Raw genomic sequence first — 20224 nt, 5'->3', positions numbered from 1 at the left:
TGATTAGCCAATGTCAAGTTTGTAGTTATTTACAGTTAGGAAAACTATACAAGTATGGACCCCGTCTGTGCCGGCGCTCGCTGACATACGCACCGCACCCCCTTAGAGCGTTTTCCAGTCAGCTTTAACAAAAAAAAAATACTCCAAAAGGCAGAGCACGCCCGCCAGCTAACACCAAACTTGACATTGGCTAATCTTTGCAAAGCCAGATGAGAGAGAAAAAAAAAACAGTATATATATTGGTCTTTGAACAAGCCCTAAGAATAAAAGATCGAATCCAAGTAATAAGTAACATAACCTTTGCATGCTTTGCAAATGCAATACCTATAATATGTAGTAGTTAGGTACAAAAAAGGATATAAAGCGAATCAAGTTTAACATAAGTGATCTAAGGTTCGACCGACGACCAGTGTCTCTTTACTGAATTGTTATTTAGCAATGATTGATGCCAGTAATTTCGTAGTTCGTATGCGTAAGTTTCGGTTTTTAAAAATCCCATAGGAACTACTACAAGCTTTCTTGCTAGGCTCGGTACTTTTTATCCCGGAAAATCCCGTTTCTGAGATTCAAACTATCCCTGTACTGAAAAGATTGTCTGTGACTTTTAGCAATCCAGTGGAAAATTGATTTTCCTGACCAAAAGGTAGCCTGTCAGCCAACAAGGAGACAGCAGGGGTTTTAGCCGGTAAGAGTCCGGCACTACCCAGTGGGTGTCCATGAGGATTTCCCCTGCTGTATAAGAAAAAAAAAAAAAAAAAAAAAAGAGCCTGTCTGCAGGTAATTAATGACGTCAGACGTGAGTGCTGCACGGTAGGTAGGTACGGGTATACATATTAGTTTATGGTACGGGTAGTGCGTAGTGCGTAGGTACCTCTGCCCTCTGGTCGTAGCACCTCGTAGGCTGAGACCACAACACCAGCTCTCTGGTGACGCGTAGAGTGGCGAGTAGTCATTGTGCTTTATTTGTAACTAGCTGATGCCCGCAGCTTCGCCCGCGTGGAATTAGGGTCTGAAATCCCGTGGGAACTTTTGATTTCCCAGGACAAAAGTAGCCTATCCGTAATAGCCCGTCCCGAATTTATAACCTACAGTTGACAATACAGCATTGTAAAGTCAAAATCTCCTGAGGATGCTCTGGTGTCGGGGCGAAACGTACGTCGAGAGTAGTGGAAAAGTCTTGTGTGGTGGTGCATGTGACTGGTGGTGGCAGTGCTTGCTTGGGAACTTGGCTTTATTGCTTGGTTGGGGAGGTAAGCGGTGCTTAGCTTGTAACTGCATGTTTGACCATACAGATTTTTTCTGTTGGCGGATTATAGCAAAATAATTTTAACTGTTTCTTGCTAAACCTACAGTTTCTTAATCCCATCAGTATTGATGGTGTGATCCCCTGCAGCATCAGGATTGAGGAGTTGGGCTCCAAATTTTTTATGAAACAATGTCGCAAAGTTCCTCTATCGATTAAAAAAGAAATGACGCAAATCGGTTCAGAAATCTCGGACATTTCGGTGTACATAGGTAGAAAAACACAACTTTCTTTTTGAAAGTTGGTTAAAAAAGTAGCCTATGTTACTCCCTGGTCAATTCTCTACTTGTCTGTGAAAATCCCGTCAAAATCGGTTCAGCCGTTCCCAAGATTAGCCTTTTCAAACAGACAGACAGACAGACACAAAAATTTTAAAAACGTGTGATTCAGTTATGGTATCGTTCAAATAACCATATGAGCTTAATATAAGGTAGTTATTTCGAAATTACAGACAGACACTCCAATTTTATTTATTAGTATAGAAAGTATAGAATAGTATAGATTATGTAATTAAATAAGCAAACAGTCAAAAGTATATTAGGGGGCATGAGACTGGTCTGCCCGTGAAATTCAAATTTGATTTGGTCTTTCGCAATTTGTAAATTAATACTTCAAAGTAGACTTATGGCATTATAATTCTGACAATGGCAGTATCATCTTCACAGGATTATATAAAAATCTTTACTTGAAAGTGTTTAGTTTAAGAAATTAGCTAAAATAATGAGTTTGACATGAGTTACTCACAAATTAGTCGATACTATAGCTAATTTCTTAAACTGGACCCTTTCAAGTAAAGACTTTTATATAAACCTGTGAGGATGATACTGCCATTGGCGCAATTAAAGTGCCATAAGCCTACTTTGTCGTATTAGTTTACAAATTGCGGAATACTAAATTAAATTTGAATTTCGCGGGCAGACCCGTCGCATCCACGTTAAAGTAAATATAAGTGTTTTACCTCTATTAATATGTACCTATTTTTTGCTCTTGCAGACTACCACAAGCCAGTGTGACTAGTGCCTAGTGCAATAAGTTGATAAAAACATTTCAAGATGGAGCAACAAGCCACTGCATCTATGTGTGACACAGGCTTTCTCATAGAACTTAAGGAGGAAATGTTAGATGACCCAGAGTGGCCCGAGGTCTCTCTTGTCTATGACAAGAACTTTATTGTACCCAAAGACGAATTATCCAACACACATCAGCACTTAGTCACTGCAGATTCCGACCAACCAATGATCAACATAGTAAAACCAATTAAAACAGAAAGGATATTAAGTAAAGATATCACTGAGTTGCAAAAATTATTTAAGTCATCTGAAGATACAAAAACGACATTTTGTAACACGGATGCCTTAACATTATGTTATATGAGGACACATGTTAAAGTAATTTACCTTTTCACCCGACTTTTAACCCCCAATCCAAAAAGAGGAGTGTTATAAGTTTGACGTGTGTATCTGTCTGTGGCATCGTAGCTCCTAAACGAATGAACCGATTTTAATTTAGTTTGTTTTTGTTTGAAAGGTGGCTTGATCAAGAGTGTTCTTAGCTATAATCCAAGAAAATCGGTTCAGCTGTTTGAAAGTTATCAGTTCTTTTCTAGTTACTGCGACCTTAACTTGTGGGGGGTGTTATAAATTTTTAATTTACACTTGTTCATTTGCCATGATTTTAAAAGTCTATGACACTATAAGTCTATGATATGTATAGTCTATGATGATGAGATGTACAGACTCGATTAACAGAACTAAATGTAGTATTCGGATAATCAAAAATCCGGATGTATGAATGTATAAAAAAATGGCCAAGTATGAGTCACACTCTCTCATCATTGTGCTATAAGACCTACCTACCTGCCAAATTTCATGATTCTAGGTCAACGGGAAGTACCCTATAGGTTTTCTTGACAGACAACGGATGGACAGACAGACAACAAAGTGATCCTATAAGGGTTCCGTGTTTCCTTTTGCGATACGAACCCTAAAAAGCGATTTTGTACACATAATATATATTATTAACACAATGTTAGGTCAAAATCTATACATATAATAAAATTGTAGAAAAGTGGTGTCTGTACAATGGAAATATATAAAAAAAAGTAGCAGGGGTTGTTATTATATCGATGCCGAACCCGAAATTGTAATTAATTTTTTTTTTGTCTGTTTGTCTGTGTGTTTGTGCACGCTAATCTCAGAAACGGCTTATTCGATTTAGATACGGTTTTCACTAATATATTGTAGTAAGCTTCACTTAGGATTTAGTGTTTATTTCATGTCAATCGGTTCATAAATAAAAAAGTTATGTCAATTTAAAGAATCACGGCGCCTCGCGCCTGAGCGTCCGTGGCTATATAAAGCGCGAAAAGTCACTATTCCACGCGAACGAAGTCGCGGGCACAGCTAGTAAAAAATACAAATCGAACTTATCGAATGAATGACGGAGAATTGGTCATTTCAAAAACCACATTGGATTTTACAGGAATCAATAAAAACTGTTTCATTCAAAAGTAAACGAATTTCAAAGGACTTTTTAAACTGAATATAGTATTAACTAGCTGTGCCCGCGACTTCGTTCGCGTGGAATAGTGACTTTTCGCGCTTTATATAGCCACGGACGCTCAGGCGCGAGGCGCCGTGATTCTTTAAATTGACATAACTTTTTTATTTATGAACCGATTAACATGAAATAAACACTAAATGCTAAGTGAAGCTTACTACAATATATTAGTGAAAACCGTATCTAAATCGAATAAGCCGTTTCTGATATTAGCGTGCACAAACACACAGACAAACAGACAAAAAAAAAATTAATTACAATTTCGGGTTCGGCATCGATATAATAACAACCCCTGCTACTTTTTTTTTATATATTTCCATTGTACAGACACTACTTTTCTACAATTTTATTATATGTATAGATTGAACTCAATATCCTAGGAACTTACATGGTTGTTACCCATGATATACCTCTACCTTTGAATAAAGCATTCACAGCAGAAAAAGTATGTTTGAGAAAATCTTTACTTGCGGTTTTTGAAATGACTGATTCTTATTTGTTCATGGACTGTAGTCTTTGATGGACACACTTTAATTTATTTTTTGTGACGTGACCATAAATTCATGGTTTTCAGATTTTTTCTTTTACTTTTGCTAGAAGACCTACTTACCTGCCAAATTTTATGATTCTAGGTCAATGGAAAGTACCCTATAGGGTTTCTTGATAGATACGACAGACAGACAGACAACATAATGATCCTATAAGGGTTCCGTTTTTCCTTTTGAGGTATGGAGCCCTAAAATTTTTTTTTGTTACCCATAAGTTACTGTTCCAAAAGAACTGATTTAAACTTTTTTAAATTTCAGGATGTTGAAAAATTAAAACCCAGGTGGACGTAGTCACGGGCATGATCTAGTATCTAGTGATGTCTATTTTTAGAGTTCCATTTTCAAAGGGTAAAATGAGAACCCTATTAGTGTCACTCTGTGGTCTATCTGTCTGTCTGTCTGTCTGTCCGGCGTTTGCTCTAGCTCAATGTTTCATACACCGACAGAATGACCTTGACCAGATTTTTATTTTCAGTGGGAACCTTCTCAAGCTGAGGAAAGTTTGGACAACCACCGACCAGTCGATGACAAAAAAACCGAACACGAGTCACAAGAATTTGAAGATTTGCTTCTTGAAAAAAGATTTGAATGCTGCCATTGTGAATACACTACTAACTATAAAGTTCATTTGATAAAACATTTACGTACAAAACACAGCAGTACAAAGCCAAAAAAAACTCCATTACTGTTGCACATGAGGACTCACACTGGTGAACAATCTTATTCCTGTAAATATTGTGATTATAAATGTTCAAATTCAGGTCGCCTAAAATTACACATGATGACTCACACTGGAGAGAAACCCTACCATTGTAAGCATTGTGACTATAAATGTCTTAGAAGTGGTGGCCTAACAGTTCACATGAGGATTCACACTGGAGAAAAACCTTACCATTGTGAGGTTTGTGATTATAAATGTGTTCATAAAGGTAATCTAAAAAAGCACATGAGGATTCACACTGGAGAGAAACGTTACCACTGTGAGCATTGTGACCATAAATTTCGTACAAAAGGTAAACTAAAAATACACACGAGGATTCACACTGCAAAGAAACCATGTCGTTGTCAATATTGTGACTATCAAGTGACACAATCAAGTAAACGAAAAGACAAGGGAACTTATACTGCCAGTATGACTTATTTCCGTAAATACTGTGGCTTTGAATGCTCACAACCATGTACACTAAAATACCACATGATGCGTCACACTAGTGAGAAAAGCTATCATTGTAAGCTATGCGATTTTAGCTGCTTATCTCAAAGTGGCCTACAACTTCACATGAGCACTCACCCTTATATCTGCGCGTATTGTGATGGACACAGAACTGCGCCAGCGCAGCTTCCGCGTGGTAGGTGTATGCCAGCTGGAACTGTTTACGCTGGCTAAGGATGTTGAACTAAAATATATACGTACAGTAATAATAATAATAATAATAAATTTACTTATTTATTTTTTCTGTGTTTCTGTTATTTTTTCTGTTGTTTCTGTTATTTTTTCTGTATTTCTGTTATTTTTTCTGTTGTTTTTGTTATTTTATTATTTGTTGTTTAAAAATAGGATAAAATGGGAAAAATAAATAAATTAGAGTAATTTACTTATTTAATAAAATGTAGTTACATTATTTCAACAAAATGTAGGTACATTATTTCAACATATTGATGTTCAATTGCCAGATGGAGTGCTTTGACACCCGTACTAGGGAAACCTGTGTTTCGGGCACCGCAGCCTTCCCTCGGATCCATCGATTAGAACTTAAACTATACAAATTTGGATTTTAAAAATAATAATTAGGTAGAATAGTAATGTAAAGCAGAAGTGTGCAAGTGTGTGTGTGTGTGTGTGTGTGTGATATTATTTGTATGTATGATGTAAATTATAGTAGGTACGAGGGATGTGTAAACAGAAAACACACAAAAAAAAAAAAACAACTTGCTATGATTTAACTTCGGCGATCAAGTCCTCAATTTCATAGTAGATAAGTTTCTTTAACCAAGCGTTAACCGTTTTTTCACTACCCACATTATAAATACGAAATTATTTTGGTTTGTCCTTCAATTACGCCGCAATGGAAAAACGGATCGACGTGAATTTTAGGGTTCCTACCTATCCTAGGAAACCCGTAAGGTTCTTTCCGTCGGCCTAGAATCATAAAATTTGGCAGACGTACCTAGATAAGTCTTATAGCACAAGTAAAGGAAAAAATTCGAAAATCGTGAATTTGTGGTTTCAATTCAAAACAAAAAAAATTAAGGGTTCTACCTGAACATTCTAAAACAGATTTTTATGCATAACAGCACAGACCAATAATAACAGTTATCGACTTATGGTGCAAAATATCGGAACCCTCGATGCGCGAGTCTGACTCGGACTTATTGTTCTGTGGTTACTAACCTGGCATTTTCCATAACTCTCTGTATGAAGATGGTAATGTAATGGTATGAAGCTTCGCCTTCCTAATGTAGGTATATTTCACAGACTTAGTAGGTAGGTACCTATCTATGACCGAAGGTATATTTTTATTCTGTGGTTTGTAACAAAGAGTAGGTATGTAATCACTGCGTGGTTTGTAGGTAGGTATTGGTTATATCGAGTGATCCAGGGCCGTAAAATTTTATAAAAAACGTGATTATCGACTAACCTTTTTTTTTTTTCTCGTCTGGCAACTATAACCGTACCATAACGTGATCTAATAGTTATCTGTGGGAGAGCCTAAAAGGGCGGGAAACTGCGTACATAAGCGGACGTGAAATTTTCTTCCTTTAATTTTTTAATACAATTTGGAAAGGGATTGGTGTTGTTTTATAGTGTAAATATTGTAGTTTTAGTGACATTTTCATAGTAGATAGCTGTATATATAGGTAAGTTTTAAAATTTAGTATAGTTTAAATTTCAACGTTATGGACATCCGGCCCCCCGATCCAGGGGGGTCAAATCCTTCGGGATCATTGGATAATACATCAAAAATGGATATACTAATAGCAGCGGTTGAGTCGTCAATGGACACTGATGTATCTGTCGTGTCCAATGTCGACAAAACTCTTAAAAGGAAAATATTCTCACGCATTTGTTTAACATGTAATAAACGAAAAAGGAAAACAAAAACTAGAGATGGAAAAGAACAGTACAGTTGCGATTGCAAGTTTGAAATTAATAATAATAGTAATAATAACAAGGCTAACCCAAATCCGACATATCCTACTGAATCTACAAACCCCACCGATAATAATGGAACCTCCTCACTACCAACTCGAGTGCCAATTGGCCGTACTTATTACCAACAATCCGATAGTGCCCCATATGTAGTGCATATACAAAAAGAATGCGAAAATAGTGATAGCTCAACTACTCTGCATCCTATAACTTTTGGTCGCTTTTTAAAACATAATAAATTCAATGGTGTTGTGAACGGAAGCTTGAAACGGGTAGGAAGGAATCGCATTAGTATGGCTTTTTCTTCCTACTTGGATGCCAATAATTTCTTGACAAACAAAATTCTTGAATCCGCAAAATATAGGGCATTTATACCTACTTTTAATGTCACACGCATGGGTGTAGTAAAAGGTGTACCTAATGACTGGTCCGAAGAAGAGGTATTACTTAACATGAGTGTTCCACTTGGTTGTGGTCCAATCATTAAAATAAGGCGGATCAAAAGAAAAATCGTTGTAAATGATACAAACCAATTCATTAGTACTGGGACAGTAATAATAACCTTTGATGGCCAAATTTTACCTACCCGGGTATACATGTGTTACACGGCTTTACCTGTTGAATTGTATATTTATCCGACTGTGCAGTGCTACCGATGCTGCCGTTTTGGCCACGTGAAAAATCAGTGCAGGTCAGTGCCAAAGTGTTATAAATGTACCCAAGGGCACTCTGGTGATACTTGTCAGGTGGAAGAGGAGGATTACCGGTGTTGCTTATGCAAGGGAGCGCATCAAGCTATAAATAAAAAATGTTTAGAACATAACAGACAAAGAGCAATTAAAGAAACCATGAGCAAAAGTTGTATTTCTTATATGGAAGCAATTAAAATGCATCCACCAGTTTCAAACATGTCATATGCTGAAGCTTTGTTTTCAACACCTGTATCATCCTCTCCACCACAGGATATACATGGTCCTCAAAAATCCAACATTCCATCCACTTCAAACTCAGTGCCTCATTCATATAAAAAAACAGTCTTCGCAAAGCCAAGATTACCCTCAAAGCTTAGCAAAGGCTATGACCACTTTGCCCACTCAGAAATAATAAGAGATCCTGTTTTACCTAAACAGAAGTTTAATTTTAATAACAATAGTACTGAAAATAACATGAAAATGGCAGACATTATTAAAATATTGATTCAATTATTATCACAATCGAATATAGTTACACCGTCCCACGTTGCCACAGTAATTGAAGCCTTATATCAAATATCTAATAATAATGGATCACAGAGCCAGAGTGATTCAGTGGAATTGCTTGAGTCTCAACAGTAGAAAACAAGACTTAATACATCTCATAAATAAACATGATCCTTTTCTCATCTGTCTCCAAGAGACATGGTTGAGAAAGGAATTTTTATTCAAAATGCCGGGGTATGTTTGTCTCAGGGAAGACAGACCTGATGGGTATGGTGGAGTGGCTATACTCATCAAAAATACTCTGACATTCACACCTATCACTCTTCCTGTACATAGCGATAACTTGTCTGTTATTGCAGTTATTGTAAATAGTATATGTTATGTATCTGTATATTTCTCTCGTCCTAATAATGATATATTTAATGAAATTAGTGAAATTTTTAATTTTTTACCGAAACCATTTTTATGTTTAGGGGATTTTAACTCTCATCACGAATTATGGGGTTGTGCCACATCAACCTTCTATGGAGAAAAGTTGTTAGATTTAATAAGCTCCCATAATCTGTGCATTTTGAATACTGGGTCTCCCACTCGGTTGGCACGGACACCTAGTGCTCCTGATTTGTCCATTTGCACTCCTGATCTTGCTTCATCTCTCATCTGGTCTCCCGCTGAATCTACTGGTGGTAGTGATCACTACCCTTTAATCATTACTTTCCCTTTTGAAAAACCTCCAAAACATGTAAGACAGCCACGCATAAAACATAAACTGATAGACGCTAAATGGAGTCTGTATAGTGTAGCTGTAGAAAAGAAAATCAATAATTTACCAGAAATTAGTCACTCTAACATATTAGAATGCTCACAAGCATTATCTACAATATTAATTGAAGCTGCAAATGAAACTTTTCCTGTAAAAAGGTGTGGTATGGAATTTATTCCATCACCACCATGGTGGGATGTAGAATGCACTAATGCAGTTAAGCAAAGAAAAGAAGCAGAGAAGCAATTTTGCCAAAATATGACTGATGACAATTTTGAGCGTTACTTAGAAATTGCTAATACTACTAAGGAGCTACTTCGGGTAAAAAAATATGAAGGGTGGCACAGGTTTTGTAAATCCTTAAGTCCTAATGTTTCACCATCAATTGTTTGGCAAAATATAAGAAGGTTTAGATCTGCATTTAAAGATTCCCAACAGAATAAAATATCTCCAGTTCTAGCAGAGCAAGTCATGGATCGTTTGGGTCCTCCTTATGTACCTGAATGTCCCATGGCCTTAACCCCCATATTGTCTAATAATTGTAATGTAGATTTAAATTCGCCATTTACACTTAACGAATTGAAAGGCGTACTTTCAACGACTAAAGACTCTGCACCAGGTGAAGACGGAATTCCTTATTCCTTCTTATCGAATCTTGACGACATTGGTCTCAGGTACTACCTTTCTTTGATCAACAACGTTATGATGGCGGGTATCGTCCCTGAATCCTGGCGGTCCCAAACTTTGATCTTATTACGGAAGCCGAATAAACCGAGTTCAGATCCAACATCGTATAGACCAATAGCATTATCGTCAGTATTAGCTAAAACTGCTGAACACCTTATTAAAATCAGGCTGGAATGGTTTTTAGAACATAATACATTATTATCGAGAAACCAGTTTGGTTTTAGGAAAGGTAAATGTACTATTGACAGCTTAAGCATTTTTACCACAGACATAAGACTAAGCTTCTCTAAAAATGAGTCATTGGTTGCTGCCTTCCTGGACATAAAAGCCGCCTACGATAATGTAAATATTTCAATTCTAAAACATAAATTGCTTGCCCTGAATATTCCTAACTTATTAATTAATTTTATTGTAAATATGTTGTACGAAAGATATATAAAGTATTCGCTAGATTCGGTCGAAGATGAATTTATTTATAGAACTGTGTGGAAGGGTTTGCCACAAGGTTCTGTTTTGAGCCCTATTTTATATAACATTTATACTTACGATTTGGACATTTCTGTAAATAGATATGCAAATGTGCTTCAATATGCAGATGATTTGCTTTTGTATGTTGCTGGGCCATCCTTAGATAATGTTAGTGAGTTGTTAAACTTAGCGTTAAATGCCTTAAAATGTTGGTTACATAATAATGGTCTAGATTTGTCACCATCTAAAAGCTCTGTTGTAGTATTTTCTCGGAAGCGAAATCTACCATCTCCTCATATTAATTACAATGGAATTCCGCTAGCAGTTAAAGATCAGGCGAAATTTCTAGGTGTAATATTGGACTCTAAACTTACTGGAATTCCACATTGGGAATATGTTTTATTAAGATGCGAGAAAAATTTGAATATTTTAAGGTGTCTTACAGGAGTATGGTGGGGTGCTCATCCTTTTACAATGAGACTGCTATACAATGCTTTAATAAGAAGTGTTTTAGACTATGGAACATTCCTATTACATCCTGGTAATAAAACTGCAGTTAAAAAGCTGGATATAATCCAGGCAAAGGCTTTGAGGTTGGTTACGGGTGCGATGAAATCAACTCCAATAAAATGTCTTCAGGTAGAATGTTGTGATCCGCCCTTATATCTAAGGAGACAGTTCCTTTGTGATAAATACTTTTTCCGTACATTACAGCTAAGTTCTCATCCTTTGTTTTTAAAGATACGTCAACTTGCTTATCAGGTTGATACCGGTAACTACTGGACTAATAGAGATTCTCCATGTCTTGTAAACAGTCTTAGAAAATATGAAAGTTTGGGAGCTCCCACTCATCGAAGTATTATTCTTCCTCTATACCAACACAACTACAAGGGTCTTATTACTGTCCCGGAAATTAAATTCGACATAGGATCCAAATTAAAAAATAACCCTAACTCAAAACAGGAATTTATAAACATTCTCAATGATAAATGGCCTGACTGGCATTATGTGTTCACGGATGCATCTAAACATGAGGATAAGAGTTGCGTTGGCATTGGGATCTATCATTCACAATATAAGGGTATACAACAAGTTAAACTTCCACCTGAAGCTTCCGTTTACACGGGTGAATGTTATGGTTTACTTAAAGCTTTAGAATATGTTTTAATTTTAAAGATACCAAAAACAGTCATATTCTCTGATTCCTGCAGTGCTCTAGAAGCTATCAATAGATTTCCATTCAAATCCCATAAGCAGTCTTCAATTGTTTTTGGCATTAGAGATCTTTTATATAAGTGTTCACAGAAAAATTGTGATGTTGTGTTGGCTTGGGTTCCAAGCCATGTGGGCATTCCCGGAAATGAAAGAGCTGACCAATTGGCGAATGAGGCGATACGTGTTGGAGATACTGTTCCATTCACCAATTATTGTTCTGATTTGATAAATTTATCCAAAGTATATTTGTATGAAGCGTGGGATGGGGTATGGAGTAACGATGGTTCAGTGGGTAAACATTATAGAAAAATTCAGACGTCCATTCCGAGGAAACCATGGTTCAGCCAGTTAGTTTTCTCAAAAACTGTTACTTCTATTCTGTGTAGAATGCGCCTGGGTCATGTATGTACCCCGGCGCATTTACACAGGATGAAAATTGTTCCCGATCCTCACTGTTCCTGTGGGGAGTATGGGGATTTGAACCATGTTTTCTTTGCATGCACTCTATATGATCGAACTGACTTTCTTGCTAATCTCGAATCATTGCACATTCCATTTCCTACATCTATATTATGTTTGTTATACACAAATTCATTTAATGTTTACAAAGTTTTATCTTTGTTCATAGAACATAATGATATCAAGATATAGTTAATGTATAGTTACTTATATTATATTATTATTTATGTATATGTTTAGATATATGTATATTATGTAATTATTTTTAAAAAATCCTTTTCCTTTCCAATTCCAAATCCCGATTTTTCATTATTTTATACATAATATATAGTTTCCCTAACTTGTAATTATAAATACAAACCTGACATTGGCTAATCTATGTAAAGCCAGACGAGAAGAAAAAAAAAAAAAAAAAAAAAAGTTATCTGTGGTAGTGATTACATCTTGGATTACATACTCTTTGCCTATCGTATTATGTTTTTCTCGATTTTCCAAGATTTTTCTGATAATGCTTTGCATACATTGCATAAAATCTTGACTGCCTGTAGTGTGCCTGCAGTGGCCTGCAGTCTTGTGCGTTTTTATCTTTATGGATTGAGAAGCATTAGTGATTGCAAACGCTGAACGTATAAAAATTATAATTATCGAAAGATCAAATACCTAAAAGCATAAAAACAAAGTCCGAAAAGGCGTCTCGTTCCTGAAATGTTATAATTTATCAGTAATACCCCGAACTACCTAGCTAATGTGAACGGTATATACTTGATAGGTACTATAAACTGTTGTTACCACTTAAGGGGCATGAGACGGGCCTGCCCGCGAAATTCAAATTTCATTTGGTTTTTCGCATTTTTTCATCGATGCATTTTTTAAACTAATAGGACAAAGTAGGCTTATGGCATTTTCAATTGCGACAATGGCAGTATCATCCTCACAGGTTTATATAAAAATCTTTACTTGAAAGAGTCCAGGTTAAGAAATTACCTGTAGTATCGACTAATTTTAGACACATTACTAGTACACGAGTAATACTCGGGTGTAATAAATTGAACAAAACACTTCAAGATGGAAAAAATATATCTGAGAAGCTACTTCCTAATGGCTTTACAAAACCTTAGGAGGAAATAATAGAGGATCTATTAGAACCTAACATGGAAATAGAAATTACAGAAGCTGTCATAGTACCTAAGGAGGAAAAAGTAGAAGACCTTTTAGTACCTAAAGAGGAAATAACAGATAACCTCCTAGTACCTAAGAAAGAAGTTATAAAAGATCCTGGAGTACCTAAGGAAGAAAAAATAGACAATTTGTTAGTGCCTAACATGGAAATGGAAATAATAGGAAACCTAGTACTTAAAAAAGAAATCATAGAAGATCTTATAGTACCTAAAGAGGAAATAACAGAAAACCTCCTAGTACCTAAGAAAGAAGTTATAAAAGATCCTGGAGTACCTAAGGAGGCAAAAATAAACAACTTGTTAGTGCCTGACATGGAAATGGAAACAATAGGAAACCTAGTACCTAAAAAAGAAGTCATAGAAGATCTTATAGTACCTAAGGAGGAAATAGAAGACCTCATAGTGCCTAAAGAGGAAATAACAGAAGACCTAGAGGTAAACTTTGAAAAGGACTGTGATTATAGTAATGACTTCATTATACCAGAGCAAAAACCTTCCACCTCAATTCAACACTTGGAAGATTTGAACGAACAGAAAGAAATCAATAATTCAGTACTAATTAAAACAGAATCACCCTTTAATAATATTGTTCTATTACAAAGACAATTAGGAGTATCTGATGATGGGCACGACATAGACAAAAATATGTCTACCGGACATATTGTCACAGAGCCTAAAGTGAGTATGATTGCCTGGCTTTTTTGTCTGTGATTTTGTTTGGCTGTGATTGTCTGCAGTATGTATATTAAAAAACTGGCCAAGTGCAAGTCAGACTTGCGCACTGAGGGTTCAGTGCTTGGGTATTTTTCCTAACATTTTGCACGATAAATCTTCTTTCTTCTTTCTTTTTTTTAAAAAGAATATTACCCATTTTTCATCATGACTAACATTCCCCTTTCCCCTCCAACGAAGCGTAAAGCTTGAGCTAGGAGTGGGTACGACAATAGTGCAACGGCTGGGGTTTGAACCGCTGACCTTTCGGAATTCAGTCTTCTCCTATAACCGTTGAGCTATTGAGGTTGTATTGATTGAATCAAAACCTTTATACATAAAAATAAAAATAAAACTGTTTTAGAATGTCCAGGTAAAGCTCTTCCATATGATACCCCACTTGGTATAGTTATCTTACTTTGAACATTGAAACATGTTTTAATTTTTTTTTTTAATGATGTAATCACAAATTTGCGGTTTACAGATTTATTCCTGTACTTGTGCTATAAGACCTACCTACCTGCCAAATTTTATGAGTCTAGGTCAACGGGAAGTACCCTCTAGGTTTCTTGACAGACACGACGGACAGACAGACAGAAAGACAATGAAGTGATCCTATAAGGGTTCCGTTTTTTCTTTTGAGGTAAGGAACCCTAAAAACCGGTCAAGTGCGAGTCAGGCCTCGCTCTTTTAGGGATCCGTACATAATTGATATAATCAACCCATTGCCGGGCCACTACTGAGTACGGGTCTCTTCTCAGAGTGAGAAGGGTTTAGGCCATAGTCTGCCACGCTGGCCCAATGCGGATTGGCAGACTTCACACACCTTTGAGTACATGGAGCGCTCTCAGGCATGCAGGTTTCCTCATTATGTTTTCCTTCACGGTTAAAGCAAGTGATGGACTTCGTCTGTGTTGGCGTTTGCTGGCGCGTGTGTTGTGCCTTTTTGGAGTGTTTTTTTTTTTTTTGTGAAAAGTGGCCGGGTTTTGTGTTTCACTGGTGTTTTTGGTGGTGGGACTGACTGGGAAGCGCCCTAAGGGGCGCCGCGCGTGTCTCGGCGAGCGCCGGCACAGACGAAGTCCATACTTATATAGTTTCCCTAACTTGTAAAATATCTACAAACTTGACATTGGCTAATCTTTCTAAAGCCAGACAAGAGAGAAAAAAAGAAGGAAAAATAAAGCAAGTGATTCTAAAGGTGAACGCACACTTACCTGACCCGCACGAGTCGAACGAAACGAATTTTAGAATTCTGCGTATAAAATCTCATGAAACCTCACACACTTCCCCTCGTTGAATCGTCCAAATCGGCTTACATCCCGGGGACAGACATAAGCTACTTTTTATCCCAGAAAAGTAAAGAGTTCCCATGCGATTCTTAAAAGTCCATACGTTTAACCGATTTATACGAAACTAGAGGATGCCCGCGACTTCGTCTGCGCTATATTATTATAGATACCGTGGGAACTGTTTGATTTTCCGGGATAAAAAGTTGCCTATTTCGATTACAGGGACGCAAGCTACTTCGGTACCTTTCATAGAAATCGGTTAAGTGGATGGGACTTTAGGAATCCCGCGGAACTCTTTGATTTTCCATGATAAAAAGTAGCCTATGTCCGTCCCCGGGATATAAGCTAACCCTGTACCTTTCGTCAGAGTCGGTTACACTGTTGGGCCGTGAAAACGTAGTAGACAGACAGACAGACACACTTTCTCATTTATAAAATAGTATGGATGGATTTGACACAGGTAGCTTGCGTCCCGGAAAATTAAATAGTTCCCACGGGATTTAAAACAATCTAAGTCCACGCGGACGAAGTCGCGGGCGTCATCTAGTAAAAAAAATTTACTCATGTGGCTGTATTGCCTGTTGCAGAATGAATCGAAGGATAAAGAAAGTGTTTCTGCAGACTGTTCTTCACATGGTAAGTTTTTACCCGACTGCGACAAAGCCAAAACGAAGGGTTATGATTTTAGCAGTCTATGTATGTATGTATGTTTGTATCCAGATTCTGTATGTTCCACCGTAGTGTCTTAAGTACTGGGTCGATTTTGATGAATGAGATGTCAATTGATTCGTTGTAAAGGTCTGGGTGACATGGGCTATATTGTATACGAAAAAAATTGACCCAACGGATGTTAAGTCAAAAAAAGTAGGTCTCCAAATTTTTTTCGCTATTGTATCGAGTGGGAAATCGAAATTCTGAGCTCATGAATATAAATAAGTACAACAGTAAAATATACCAAGCGACAGAAAAGCAATTTCACTCTAATATTTCAGCGTTTATTAAGACGATCGCAGTCGGGTTTTAGTTTTCAACTTTATCTTGTTTTTTCAAATTATAGCCGAGTGCTTTTTGGGGTTCCGTACAGTGACGGATTAAGACTACTTGGTGCCCTAAGCAATCCATGCCTGTGGGCCCCCCTATCCGTATGTCAACTAGAATCGGTCTTTAAACCTTTACCGCCTAAAAACATTAGTTTTTGTAAAATAAGATGATGAGATGTAATGTACTTTAGAAGTGGAGTAGTTAGGTGCGACAACAATAAAAACCAAAGCATAATTTATTTATTTATTGAAATGCGCCTTGCGGCTTTCGGGGGCATTCGAATTATTGAATGCACAAGCGGGCAGCGAGTGAGCAAGCGGGAGTGGGGTTATGACTCTAGATCGGACTCTATGTCAACTTAAAACGCGCGAATCTTCAAATTAGTCCTTGAAACTTTTTTTGGTGTAGTTTTTGGTGACGTGAGAGTGAGACGTGATGCCCTAAGGACGAATTTTTTGTGCTTCTTCTGGTGGCCCCTCAGACGTGATGCCCTAGGCAATTGCTTAATTTGATTAAGGGTTAATCCGTCACTGGTTCCGTACCTCAAAAGGAATAAAGGAACCCTTATATAGGATCACTTCACACGCACAACAGATGGAAACGTTTAAGTGCGGAAACCAGCCCAGAGAGAAGAAGAAGGATCACTTCGTTTTCTGTCTGTCTATGATAACATAGGGTAGGTACTTCCCGTTGACCTAGAATCATGAAATTTGGCAGGTAGGTAGGTCTTACAGCACAAGTAAAGGAAAAAATCCGAAAACCGTGAAATTGTGGTTATATCATAAAAAAACCTACCAAGTGCGAGTCAGACTCGCGCACTGAGGGTTCCGTACTCGGGTATTTTTTCCGACATTTTGCACGATATCAAAAACTATTATGCATAAAAATAAATAAAAATCTGTTTTAGAATGTACAGGTAAAGCCCTTTCATATGATACCCCATTTGGTTTTTAACTGACTTAGAAAAATGGAGGATTTGTGTTTTTCTACCTATGTCCACTGATATCTCCGAGGTTTATGAACCGATTTGCGTAATTTTTTTTTAATCGTAAAGGGAACTTTACGACATTGTTCAAAAAAAAGATTCCAACTCCTCAATCCTGATGCTGCAGGGGATCTGACCAATCCACGCGGGCGAAGCTGCAGACATCATCTAGTTGAAAAATAAACAAATACTTTGCCTTTCAGACTCAACATCGCTGAAAGAATGTTTGCGGACCCAATGCGGTAGATACGTTAAGAAAAAGAAAAAGGAACCGCACATTTGCGAAATTTGCGACAAAGACTGTAAATACAAATACGCTTTGGTCGCCCACATGCGGACACACACTGGAGAGAAACCGTTCGCCTGTGACCAGTGCGACGCTAAATTCGCCAAAAAGTATTATCTAACTACCCACAAAGTCGCGCACACTGGTGAAAAACCGTTTTCCTGCCACATATGCCATGTCAAATTCTCAAGGAAAAGCAATCTGTCAACACACATAAAGTGTCACACAGATGAAAAGACGTACATTTGTTATCTGTGCGAGGCTACGTTTAAACAGAGGAATAGTTTGACTCGGCATATGAGAATTCACACTGGTGAAAAACTCTACTCTTGCAGTCTATGTCCGTCTAAATTCACACACAACAGTACGCTGAACAGTCATATGCGCACCCACTCAGGGGAGAAGCCTTTTTCCTGTGAGCTGTGTCACGCTAAGTTCATACAGAAGACTGCGTTGAATACACATATGAAGTCCCACTCGGACGAGAAGAACATTTGTTGCGAGCTATGTCCTGCTAAGTTCAAACATAAATGTAGTTTGACTATTCACATGAGGACCCATCACTAGTCAACTTTTTTCTCAATCCATAGCAGACTCACTACAGAGCATGGGTCTCCTCTCAGAGTTTTTGGCCATAGACTACCATTTTCCAGTCAATTTTTTTTAAATTGACTTAATAAAACCGGGTAGTGTGAGTCAGACTTGCACACGAAGGATTCCATACCATTGTACAAGAAATTATCATACTTTAATTTTTTATGGCAGCCATTTTGAAATTTAAATTCACACACAACAGTACGTTGAACAGTCATATGCGCACCCACTCAGGGGAGAAGCCTTTTTCCTGTGAGCTGTGTCACGCTAAGTTTATACAGAAGACTGCGTTGAATACACATATGAAGTCCCACTCGGACGAGAAGAATATTTGTTGCGAGCTATGTCCTGCTAAGTTTAAACATAAATGTAGTTTGACTATTCACATGAGGACCCATCACTAGTCAAAAAAAAAAATCCACAGCCGACTCACTAAAGAGTGAGAAGGGTTTTAGGCAATAGATTACCATTTTCTAGTCTAACTTTTTTTTATCTGTCTTAAAGAAGCTGGGTAGAGTGTGAGTCTGACTTGCACACAAAAGGTTCCATACCATTATACAAGAAATTATCACACCTTAATTTGTTATGACGCCCATTTTGAAATTTTTATTACCTACTTTTTGTTATAACAGCGGTAGAAATACACATTCTGTGAAAATATCAATTCTGTCTATTATGGTTCACTATGTTACGGAACTCTTCGTGTGCGAGTCCGACTCGCACTTGGCCGGTTTTTTTTTCGTAGGCACAACATCTTTGATCTTTTGAATTGACATTATAATAAAATATAAAATAATAATAGTTTATAGAAAAATTAATTAAAATTATTTGCCTACTTTATTTTAACAATTAGTAATTAAGTCATACTATGAATTGTAACAAATAATTAAAATAATAATTGTGTTTACTGAAAAATATGAATTATTGTATTTAATGAACAAATGATTGGAAATAAAGGCTTTATTTATTTATTTATTTATTTAGGCACAACACTTCATCACTTACCACCATGTGTGATCAGTGATCACAGTTATGGACTAACTTGAAATGGATTAAAAAAAAGGTACTTCCAACCTTTTATTATTGTAAGATCATTGCTTCCAACAGTATGTTAAGCAAGTTTTTAAATTATTGTCGAAAATACTTTTTTGGTAAAAAGTGGCTAACCCCAAAAAGTAGTTTTGAGTTGAGACCACTTGGGTGGTGTGTCTGTGCTTATATTATTTGTAAATATCATCATCATCATCAGCCTGTGGACGTCCACTGTTGGACATAGGCCTTCCCTATAGAGCGCCACCACACCCGGTCCTCAGCCTTCCTCATCGAGCCACTTCCCGCCAGCCGCTTTATATCGTCGGTCCATCGTGCTGGAGGGCGTCCCACACTACGTTTGCTTAAACGCGGTCTCCACTCTTTGTAAATATGTACCTTGTAAATTACCTGTATATTAATTTATAGTTGTAGATTTAAAAAATATTTTTATTCTAAGTACGTATGTATTTGTATTAGTTATTTAATTGTGTTAAGTATATGAAAAATAAAGCACAAATAAAATGCAGTAAATTACATAAAAATATGTTGTTGTATTTGGAAAAGAATCTATGAAAACATAAGAATAAGAAGTGTTTATTTGAATATGGTACTTACTAGAATATGGTATAATATACGAGTACATTGATCTTAAATATTATGTGGAATCGCATATTCTGCCTAGCATGGCGTGCAAAATTTATTGAATTTATTTAATGTAACAAACATGTCAAATTATTATTAATTATTGCATTCACT

The 20224-nt window shown here is 36.9% G+C and overlaps 3 protein-coding genes and 1 long non-coding RNA gene across 6 annotated transcripts in view; 3 read left to right on the top strand and 1 right to left on the bottom strand.

Annotated features, from left to right (window-relative positions):
* The first annotated feature begins 238 nt into the window (after window positions 1-238).
* On the top strand, window positions 239-5860 carry LOC123879698 (zinc finger protein 271-like). Of its 3 annotated transcripts, none has more exons than XM_045927584.1 (3): window positions 239-393; window positions 2297-2691; window positions 4886-5860. In XM_045927584.1, the coding sequence occupies exons 2-3, from the start codon at window positions 2356-2358 to the stop codon at window positions 5795-5797; spliced, it is 1248 nt and encodes a 415-aa protein (XP_045783540.1). In that variant the 5' UTR covers window positions 239-393; window positions 2297-2355; the 3' UTR covers window positions 5798-5860. The 3 variants fall into 3 exon arrangements, with proteins under 3 accessions (XP_045783540.1, XP_045783539.1, XP_045783541.1); XM_045927583.1 differs by having other exon boundaries at window positions 239-472; XM_045927585.1 differs by lacking the exon at window positions 239-393 and adding an exon at window positions 1212-1250.
* Window positions 1322-20224, top strand: part of LOC123879692 (zinc finger protein 37A-like) — a 41284-nt gene continuing 22381 nt past the window's right edge. The window contains exons 1-5 of the mRNA XM_045927571.1: window positions 1322-1332; window positions 6212-6215; window positions 13379-14208; window positions 16118-16166; window positions 17760-18412. Coding sequence (XP_045783527.1) covers window positions 13504-14208; window positions 16118-16166; window positions 17760-18409 — 1404 coding nt within the window. The 5' untranslated portion in view covers window positions 1322-1332; window positions 6212-6215; window positions 13379-13503 and the 3' untranslated portion in view covers window positions 18410-18412. The remainder of the gene's footprint in view (window positions 1333-6211; window positions 6216-13378; window positions 14209-16117; window positions 16167-17759; window positions 18413-20224) is intronic.
* Window positions 9057-12723, top strand: LOC123879731. Its single transcript, XM_045927634.1, has one exon. The coding sequence runs from the start codon at window positions 10628-10630 to the stop codon at window positions 12542-12544; it is 1917 nt and encodes a 638-aa protein (XP_045783590.1). The 5' UTR covers window positions 9057-10627; the 3' UTR covers window positions 12545-12723.
* LOC123879736 lies at window positions 19292-20115 on the bottom strand. The gene is made up of 2 exons (XR_006799060.1): window positions 19542-20115; window positions 19292-19510 (listed from the first exon to the last, which is right to left on the bottom strand). It is a non-coding gene; the product is annotated as an uncharacterized LOC123879736 (long non-coding RNA).

This window comes from Maniola jurtina, chromosome 28 (assembly GCF_905333055.1).
Source record: "Maniola jurtina chromosome 28, ilManJurt1.1, whole genome shotgun sequence".
Taxonomy (NCBI): Eukaryota; Metazoa; Arthropoda; class Insecta; order Lepidoptera; family Nymphalidae; genus Maniola; species Maniola jurtina.
The sequence above is the reverse complement of the archived record's forward strand: the minus strand, read 5'-3'. Positions and strand labels throughout refer to the sequence as shown.

Bases quoted from the DNA above. Each gene is read 5' to 3' on its own strand.
- LOC123879698 (XM_045927584.1), top strand. From the start codon at position 2,356: ATGGAGCAACAAGCCACTGCATCTATGTGTGACACAGGCTTTCTCATA. The intron at 2,692-4,885 runs GTAATTTACCTT...TTTTATTTTCAG, and splicing joins ATATGAGGACACATGTTAAA to TGGGAACCTTCTCAAGCTGA.
- LOC123879731 (XM_045927634.1), top strand. From the start codon at position 10,628: ATGTTGTACGAAAGATATATAAAGTATTCGCTAGATTCGGTCGAAGAT.